Below are 9,937 nucleotides of genomic sequence, written 5' to 3' on the forward strand. Positions count from 1 at the left end.
TTTTTTTGTAGTGGAAATGGGGATCAAGGAAATAATGAGAAACCTAAGAGATTGTATTTTTGTAGAGGTGTGAGAAGAACCACCCTGGGAAAGATTGTGAAGGTAACCCAGGGACTTGTCGTTGTTGTCAAAAGATGGGACACCGTGAAAAAGAGTAATTCAAGAAGGAATCTAATGTCAAGGTAGGGAAAATTCAATAGAGTAAGAACCCATACAAGCCACCCCAGTCTAGTGGACCACAAGTTGGAACCAGTAGCAATGGAGGGAATGTTCCTAAGGGGCGTGTGTGTGTAATAAATCGAATGGTTATGAACGTGAAAGCTTTGAATGACTTGATATGTTCTCTATTTTGTTAGAATTTTAATTGGTTCAAGTTTTTTTGAATCCTTCTATGCGACTCTCATTAATAAAATTTGAATTATAAAAGCATTTGAATTTTCAAAATTCATGTGAAGTTTTCATAAGAAATATAATTTTTCGGATTCTGAGTGTATGTTTAAGTTTTACGGAATTTTAATTCCAAGGTGGAAAATACATATTTGTTTATGTCAAGTGGAAGTTGGAAAAAATTATTTTCATGTGCAAATCTTGAAATTGTGCGTATATATGTTATTTACATGGTTTATATGATAGAATAAACGAATTCCAAGATTATTGGTGGAATAAGAATTATTTAATGAGTGTCCTTAATATTGGAATTGGAAAATAATTTCTGTATATGGAAATAAATGGGTTTATGCGAAATATTTCTTTTATATTAATATCTTATTTTTAGAATGATGATTGTCTTTGTTGTGAATTTCAATAAGTTGTATTAGTTTATCTATTAAAGTGTGAATTTTATATAAGTTTGATATAATCTATTGATTAATTTCTTTGACTTTATATGGTATAATTAACTCTGTGATATGTGGCAAGTATTTGAATCACACGAAGTTTACATGTGGTCAATGTGGTTGAGTTTGTTATTTTGAGTTCAAAGGATTTGATGATTACTATGGGATAAATGTGGAGTTATTTTTTTTATCATAATCATGAATATTTGGAGGATTTGTGTTATCAAGTCTTTATTGATTTTTGGAATTTCATTTATGTTGAGCATTAATGTATTATTTGTGGTAATGATGACTTAAAGATTTTATATAAATGTTGGAGTAGAGGATACCTTTTTGGGAGACATGAACTGTGATATGAGATTAGCATGATTAATTTATGATCGTTTGTATCTAAAGGTGAAAAGTATCCATATTGTCAGGATGAGTATTGTGATGATTATTTAAAGCAAAATTGTTGATGGTTGAATATTTGAAGGAACTTAATACAAAAATTAGAGGATTTTGAGTCAATTGAAGTGAAAGGAAGTACAAGAAATAGTAATTGAGATAAAGGGATTTGTTTGAAATCGAAGTTTATTTTGAAGAAATAATACCTAGTGAAGGGATTTAATGAAGTTAGTCAGGGAATGATTGTTTGGGTGGTTACACAAGGGATTTTACTCTAAGGGATTGATGACAAAGTTAATTGATATAGAGAAGTTATTAATGATGTTGGAAGAATCAATGATTGCATAATGAATTGCCTTAAAGATAAGTTATGGATTATAACAACTAGATTGAGGAATTTAAAGTTACACCACAAGAAAAATAGCTTTTTACAACAGAGTAGTATTAGTTGGGAAATGTTATTTATTTGTTGTTAATAGTCTTTGCCAACGGATAATTTTCTGTTGGTCATTTGTTGGCAAAAATTCCATTGGTAAAAGTATTGCCAACAGATAATTATGGTCTGTTGGTATTATTATTTGTTACAATAGATATCCTTTGTTAGTAATTTTTGTTGGTAACGCATTTGCCAACAATTACTTAATATTGGAAGTGTTTTTACCAATATATATTGTAATGATGGTATAGGTTTTACCAATACATATAGTCTATTGGTAATAACTTTTTCCAATGTCTTTTTTAACTATTTCATTGAATTTAAGTTGTTGGTAATACTATCAAGCTAAGCTTATAATTGCTATTTTTTTCTCTATATTATAAAATTTCCCATAACTACTATCACGCACCATTATAATAAAGCAAATTTCATTCATAAATCGCGAAACTTGTTTAATTTACATAAATATATCAATCCAAAACAATGTGAGCCATAATACTCTTCATTACAAGTTAGTTTCAAAAGAGAGCTTATGGTCTGCAAAACACCTTCAACTATCTATCAAATGTACATCATATATAGCTAGGCATAAGCAAGATTCATTCCACCCAAAAAATATATATGTGCGTGGTCTTCATCACTAATCATAATCATAAAATTCCATGTCTTCATCATTTTGTGCATGATAGTCATGTTCCTCACCTCCATAGTCATTAAAATCTTCATTATCTTTCTCATTTTCATCATTGCATTCACTACCAGCATTTTCCTCTTCTTTAGCATTTTCCCCATCTTCTTCATCTTCTTCATCTTCTAGAAGAATAAGAATTTCTTCTTTTGAAATACCCTAAAAATAAAATAAATCATTTATTAAATGAATAAGATAAATCATAGAAACAATAACAAGCTAAGTAAGAAGACAACTACAATACTTTACTTTGTGTCATTATAACATTTTCTCGTAATCTGAAACTAACTAATAACTATATGAAAGGGGAGGTAAAGAAGTTGAAATTATATTAGAAAGGGTGGAATTTTAGAGAGATTATAAATTAAACGAAAATAAAAGCATAAAGACAATGGAATTAATATCTCAAAATTTATTACCTGAAGATGAAAGAATTTTGTCATCAAATTGGTCATTTTATTAAGCTTCCTCTCAATTTGAACTTTCATCTCACCTTCAATTCTCTTGGCACGCTCTTCCTCCAAAGCGCATCTTTTTGTACGAGATCGAGGAACCTTAACCCCCAAGCCAAAATTCTTAGCATAACCATTTTTATCTTCTCCCACATATTTTCTGAAAATGGCTAAGCGTTGTTCTTCATAAGCACATGGGCTAGAACTTTGAGGGAGGCGAGCCAAATCTTCTTGAATTGCTTTCTACATATTTTAAAAGACAAAAGAAAATAAAAAATAATTTATAATTTGATAGTAGCTTGCTCTAAGTTTCCATAATCAACCAAAAATAATAAAGACAAAACCATACTTTCACAGTAGCTGATGCATTATCAAGTCGAGAACCCTGTTTTGGTTCATGGGTTTCTAGCAATACGTCAAGAGGATCAGGCTCTTTTCCTTCTTTTTTCTGATACGGTAAAAAAAATGTACAATGATATAGTAAAACCACAATCCATTCATTGAAATAAAATGAAATAATAGATATTGCTAAGATACCTTTTTTTCTGCTCGTATACGTGCAAAACTCTTAGAGCTAGCATAATGACACATCATTGACTTGCTCCTATTTTCAATATTTCTTTTGCTTCTTTCCTAAATTTTATTTAAACGAGCTTGATTTCAGGATAAGCAAAAAAAAAAAAAAGTAATTGTAAATGTTATATCTTCTACTTATGCAGTACATGATTTAAGGTTTTACCTCACCTTTAGGAGATTCCCAAAATTCCACCAGATTCTTCCACATGTTTTCAGGTATATATGGTACTTGTAATTCCTTTGAGCAATTGCTTCTTCATGGGTTCTTCCATCAAAATATCTTATCTTTTAACTCACATTTTTGGAGTCTCCATGCAGCATTCATAGTCTTCATTGCCCAATCATAAGGCTCTCGTCCTATGGGAAATTCAAATGATTGCTGTACCAAAAAATACATAGTAAATATAGATATTAATAATTATTTACTAATTACCATTGCTTCCTCCCACACACAATCTTTTTTTTTTTTACTTAGCAACCTCCAATCCCAACAACCTAATGGCAGTCTTCTAGGATCTCGTGCTAGACAACCATTTAAAGAGGACAATTTCCTCCCTGTGTCACCAACAGGTTGTCCATATTCATTGACCTCAACAAACATACGATGCTTCAAAACCTTAGTTTTATTAGCACCACGACCCTTCTTATTCCTTGGTTGAGCTGCTTGAATTCTCCTCCTATTTGTGGTATTATAACCACATTGCGAGGGTATCTCATCATGATTAGTATAATCTGCTTCATATTCTTGCCTTATTGGCTCATTGAAGTTTGTTGAGATATTAGATTCTAAGTTACCAAATGTATTAAGATGTCTTGGACTATGTCCTAGTCCAAACAACAAACATATGTATAATGGTTTGTGAGAAGAAAATTTCATGACAAAGATGCTGATCATTAAAAGTAAACATTGGAAAAAATGTATATATATAACTATATAAGAAAATATATAAATATAATATCCATACCGAGATGCATGCTACTTGAAGGAACATTTTAATCTCGGCTACCATTTTGATTCGAAATATTCTCCTTTTGCTGATTATCATGATCACAACATGGTGAATTTTGGAGTTCTTTACGTTGAGCAATAAAGATACCAAAAAAAAAAAAAAAAAAAAAAAATTAACATTCAAAAACCAAGTGACTGAATAATAATCCAATACGCATGCACATTCTATTATAAATTGTTACTTACCCATGCTGTTAAGTAGCATGGACCACCTCTTGATTGCTAGTTTCTATGAAATTGTGTTATTATCATATTTTAGTATACTTTATTCAAATAGCTAAGCAAAAATCAAATGTTGTAACTCTTATTAGAGAACATTATATATTGCTGTAATATAATATATTGTGGTTCATGAATAAAATAAAAGCAATACACAATTAATTACCGGCACATGAATTTTCTATAGAAGTTCCTGCATTTGAATGCACAGTGGTCACCCCATTTGTTGAGAAAAGAGATCGTTGAGCATTTGGATGCGATACTGTGTTGGGAGTGGCAGAACTATTACCCCTTGGACTACACCTTAATAATTTACCATTTGAATTTTTTGTACTCATTTGCTGTGTAAACATAAAAACAGAGAACTTATAACTAAAATAATTAAACTCAAGAAAAGATAGTAAAATACAATAGAGTGAGAAATATACCACCAATTGATCCCGAGTTATCACATTTGTCTTCAAAGAGGCCATGGTAGTTTGTTGCATGATCACCAAGTACCCCATAAACTATGTGCAATATTATAGATATTAAGAGCTAAAATTTGTCTAATATAAAAATAAGGAAGACATACACATACACCACGCAACACAAAAAAAAAGGCTCTAAAACATGTTAGCTTAGAATTATTATATATATATATATATATATATATATATATATATATATATATATATATATATATATATATATATATATATTTGTGTGTGTGGTAAAAAAGGCTTTAAAACACATTAGATGTAATAAAAAAAATTATCATAAGTTGTTAATAATCATATAAAGTATCATCTTCTTCATCATTTTCACTACTACTATGATCCTCCTCTATTCCATCATGAACTTTATCTTGAATCAACTTGCTTAACATTTCATCAACTGTGACACTAGCAACATTTTGTCGTACTCTGTTAAATGTGTCAACATCTATCTCATTATATGAATCATGAGGTGCATTCATATGATCCACTTCAGGTATCACATCTTCCTCCATTTCATATAGATCTCTAGGTTTTGTTATGATAACAACATGCCAATTTTTTTCCTTCAACAACTCTGGGACATAGAATACTTGCATGCTTGGGATGCAAGAACAAAAGGCTCATCTGTTTTCCAAATTTTTTTCAAGTTGATTAAAGTAAATTCATCGTCTTTTTTAACCCCACTAATTGGATCTACCCAATCACAACGAAACAACAACACACTCCTTCCATGAGGATAAGTCTATTCCAAAATTTCAGTTAAGACTCCAAAGTATGCTACATTTCCAGCATTTGTGTCTGCATTAACAACCACCCCAGAATTTTGAGTTACGCATCCTTTATCAATTTTCTTCACACGCCATCGATAACCATTGCAAGTGAATTTTGTCATTGTATTCACCCACATGCTAGGAAAACAACTAAGATATTTCAGATCATCAGCTACACAAGTGTCACTAGACACATGCATTGAAACCTGAAAATTTATGAAATTAATTAAGTTAAAAAGTGACTTAACAAATAAACAAATAAATAATAATTTGGTTATGGTACCAAACTTACACTGTTAGCAAACCACTTTGAAAAATTTCTTTTATACATATCATCAATAATCTCATAGTTATTGTTGTATTGCTCACAGAGAGCCTTATAATACTCCCTAAAATACAACATATATAATCAGACGAAAGTAATTTAATATTATGAAAATAAAATACAAGTTAATAATCTAAAATTTACATACCTTGCGTAAACCTGAATTGTCTCACAGTTAGCTAAAACGTAGTTATGGGCTTGTTCAATTACATAATAACCAGGCTTGTAGTTTTTCTTTTTTGACATTGCACGACATTTTAAGGAAAAAATTGACAATCCTATATGTACGTCATTTCCATTCCCTTCATTTTCCTTTGATGGTCTATTCTCTTTTGTTTCCACATCTTGCATATATCGAGCACAAAAACCAAGACATTCTACAGCAAGGGCTCCATTTGCAATAGATGCTTCTGGACAACTTTTATTTCTCACATATGATTGTAACGTTTGCAGATACCTAGCACATACAATAAAATTCGTAATTAACATATTTTATAGATTATTAACAATTTCATATGATGAATAAGAATTGCATAAAAAAAAAACCTTTCTATAGGATACATCCAGCGTTGGAAAACTAGACCGAGAATCTTTTCTTCATATGGTAAATGTATAACTAAGTGTACCATTATATCAAAGAAAGCTGGTAAAAAGATACGCTTCATAAGGCAAAGTATAACAACAATGCGCTTCTCTAACTTCTCTAAGTCTTCTACTGTTAGAGCCGTAAAGCATAACTACTCCTTGAAAAAGTTGCAAAATTCAATCAACACGCGACTAACTTCTTTATTTTGCATTTTCCTAAGAGCCAATGGTAACAATTGTTGCATAAGTATACGATGATCATGGCTTTTCAAACCAGAAAGTTTACCATCAACAAACCTCCTTTTAATATTTGCTGCATAACCATTTGGAACTCTAACAGAAGCTAATACAGCTAACATCTCTTCCTTTTCTTTCTTACTTAGTGTAAAATTCGCAGGAGGTAGATATGTCTTCCCACTAACTTCTTTTGGGTGGAGATTCTTCCTTATGTTCAAATGTACTAAATCAAGACGTGAGAGGGTAGTATCTTTTGATTTCCTTCAATGCCAAAAATGTAACCAATGATGCTCTCTGAAACATTCTTCTCCACATGCATGACATCTAGATTATGATGGATAGGTAGATGTTCCCAGTATTCTAATCTGAAAAAAGAGTTTTTCTTCTTCCATGGGACATTTTCTACCCCCCTTTTTCGCTTGTTTTGTTTATTCAATTTTTTGGTATCAAGGTGTTTTCCAAATACCACATCGACATCTTTCATTTGCTCTAATAGTTTTTATCCTGTCCAGCATCTAGGAGGAGGTGCTAACTCTACTCTCCCATCATATGCTTTTCCATTGTAGCGCAAAGCATCAGTATCTTATAAGAAGCGCCGAAACCTTAGGTAGCATTGTTACTTGCTTCCTTTAAGATATATAGAGCATGTATCAACATTACAATAAGGACATGCACGTTTACCTTTTGTTGGCCAACCAGAGAGGTTACCATAGGCAGGGAAGTCGTCGATGGTATAAATTAAAGCTGCATGTAATGTGAATGTTTCACATCTTGAGGCATCATAAGTTTCTACACCGACCTTCCATAGTATTTCTAACTCATCAATTAGAGGTTCTAAGAACACATCAATATCATTTCCTAGACCCTTGGGGCCTGGTATAAGTAATGAAAGAATGAAATATGGTTGTTTCATACATAGCCAATGAGGTAAATTATAAGTCATCAAAACTATCGGCCATATATTATATTGGGTACTCATCATACCAAAAGGATTAAAACCATCACTACTTAAGCCAAGCCTTACATTTCGAGGATCCTTAGAAAAATCATAATGCCTCTCATCAAATTCTTTCCATGCACATGAATCAGCAGGATGCCTCATCTTGCCATTCTTTTCCCGCTTAGCATGCCAATGCATGAGATGAGATTTTTTGGATGACATAAAGAGCCTTTTCAGCCTAGGGATCTAGGGAAAGTGACGCAATACCTTTACTGGAACCTTTTTACCATTAGCCAATTCTATGATTGTTCCATCATTTGATGTTTTCCACCGCAATGCATCACAAGTTGGGCATTTATCTAATCCAATTTTACCTTTCCAGAAAAGCACACAATCATTTGGGCGTACATCAATCTTTTTATAATCCAAACCAAGCTTTTTAATGATATTTTTCATTTGTTTAAAAGAGTTTGGCAATAAAGAATCTTCAGGAAGAGCTTTTTTTAAAAAGTTTGACTAGTGCATCAAATGCTACATCTGTCACACCATATAGACATTTTATATGATACACCTCAACAATAAAAGAAAGCTTGCTAAACTCTTTACGACCATCATATAATGGTTGTCCAGCATCTTCGAGTAACTTAAAAAAGGCTTCGGCTTCAGCATTTATGCCAGATGAATTAGTTGTTGTTTCATGAAAGTCAAATGCATCTTCTACCATTTTGAAAATACCATCTTCACTTACATTATCACTAACATTGCTCAAATTACCCTCTAAGCAATCATTATCAACAATAAACCCTGATTCTCCATGAAAAACCCAAATACATTTTTGATAATCAACATCCATTCCTTTCATAATGTGTTTCATCACTATGTGTCTTTCATGATACAAACGATTTGCACAAATTCCACATGGACAAGCAATCTTGTTTTCAATTGCATTTGTTGCAAATGCATGATCTAAAAATGAAGTTAATGCCACTCTGTACTGACCATGTGCTCTGTTTAATTTTACCCAACTTTTATCAGTAAACACATCCATGTTGACAATCATACAATTTTATTAAGTTTTAAGTAATTAAACTAACTAACACATGAAGCACATAGTTTATCTAAACAAGAAAAGCTAGAATACTAAGCTTGAAAAAATAGAGGATATTTAAATATTATGACAAGTGACATAAAATTTTATATAATGTCAAGTTACAAATTTCATTTAGTTTTAAAGACATACCTTTTATTCAGGGTCAATGGTACCAAGAGTAATTTTAGTAAACTTTCAATGAATTCCAAGAGGACAATATTTTTGGAGAATGGGTTCAACACTTTTTGGTGATCAACTGTAACAGATGATAACCTGAGAATAATTCAAAAAAATGAAACCAATATAAGTTACAAGGAGGGAGAACAATTTAGTTTTATATGCAGTTTTGCATATAATTTACAACACTTTAGAAATTACAGTTAATTAGTCTCTTTACCCTCTCACATGTGGCTACATTGTTTCTTTTTTACTACTCCATCCATATTTGTAGTTGTTAAACTTTGATTGGCCCATAATTTTAGATAGTTTACTTGACTTCAATGTAATAATATGTAAGTGAAGTGGTTGAAGTATTAAAATTGTTATAAGAGATATTAGAGTTAAAAATTTGTGAGTGGAAATAGTTAGTAATAACCTTAGTTATAACTAATGTAAGTGGAAATAGATATAACATTAGTAATAACCCAAACAAAAGGTAAAGTCGTAATTAGTAAAAAAATAGTCATTATAGACAATGTAACAATTAAAGATTAAACGGAGTATTAATTATTAACTATACGTGATTATATCTATAAGATTAGGCATCTATATATCATGCTTGTCACTATTAGAATACTATAACTTAGCCTTGGAGAAAATAATAGGTTCCAATGCACTCACATATAGCACTCACTTAGTCACTTAAGATAACTATTCATATATCAACTGCTGCTTATATATTTACATGT

General features: G+C 31.2%; 2 protein-coding genes across 2 annotated transcripts; both read right to left on the bottom strand.

Moving 5' to 3' along the window:
- Nucleotides 1-2,299: 2,299 nt before the first annotated feature.
- Nucleotides 2,300-3,583, bottom strand: LOC110686458. Its single transcript, XM_021863082.1, has 5 exons — nucleotides 3,539-3,583; nucleotides 3,337-3,432; nucleotides 3,149-3,247; nucleotides 2,841-3,042; nucleotides 2,300-2,469 (listed from the first exon to the last, which is right to left on the bottom strand). Exons 1-5 carry the CDS (start codon nucleotides 3,581-3,583, stop codon nucleotides 2,300-2,302), a joined length of 612 nt encoding a protein of 203 aa, XP_021718774.1.
- A 2,241-nt stretch (nucleotides 3,584-5,824) lies between these two features.
- On the bottom strand, nucleotides 5,825-8,395 carry LOC110686459. The gene is made up of 8 exons (XM_021863083.1): nucleotides 8,207-8,395; nucleotides 7,984-8,119; nucleotides 7,620-7,872; nucleotides 7,016-7,260; nucleotides 6,724-6,820; nucleotides 6,326-6,634; nucleotides 6,145-6,241; nucleotides 5,825-6,058 (listed from the first exon to the last, which is right to left on the bottom strand). The coding sequence occupies exons 1-8, from the start codon at nucleotides 8,393-8,395 to the stop codon at nucleotides 5,825-5,827; spliced, it is 1,560 nt and encodes a 519-aa protein (XP_021718775.1).
- Nucleotides 8,396-9,937: the final 1,542 nt, after the last annotated feature.

This window comes from Chenopodium quinoa, unplaced genomic scaffold, assembly GCF_001683475.1.
Source record: "Chenopodium quinoa cultivar QQ74 unplaced genomic scaffold, ASM168347v1, whole genome shotgun sequence".
Classification (NCBI taxonomy): Eukaryota; Viridiplantae; Streptophyta; class Magnoliopsida; order Caryophyllales; family Amaranthaceae; genus Chenopodium; species Chenopodium quinoa.

Excerpts from the sequence above, each read along its gene's own strand:
- LOC110686458 (XM_021863082.1), bottom strand. The coding sequence starts at position 3,583 with ATGTGGAAGAATCTGGTGGAATTTTGGGAATCTCCTAAAGGTGAG. Across the intron at positions 3,043-3,148 it reads ATGCATCAGCTACTGTGAAA|AAAGCAATTCAAGAAGATTT; the intron begins GTATGGTTTTGT and ends TAAAATATGTAG. Across the intron at positions 2,470-2,840 it reads GCGTGCCAAGAGAATTGAAG|ATGAAGAAGATGAAGAAGAT; the intron begins GTGAGATGAAAG and ends TTCTTCTAGAAG.
- LOC110686459 (XM_021863083.1), bottom strand. The coding sequence starts at position 8,395 with ATGAAAAATATCATTAAAAAGCTTGGTTTGGATTATAAAAAGATTGAT. Across the intron at positions 8,120-8,206 it reads GTAAAAAGGTTCCAGTAAAG|CGGGAAAAGAATGGCAAGAT; the intron begins GTATTGCGTCAC and ends TGGCATGCTAAG. Across the intron at positions 6,821-7,015 it reads TTTGAAAAGCCATGATCATC|CTTTCTTTGATATAATGGTA; the intron begins GTATACTTATGC and ends TCTTTTTACCAG.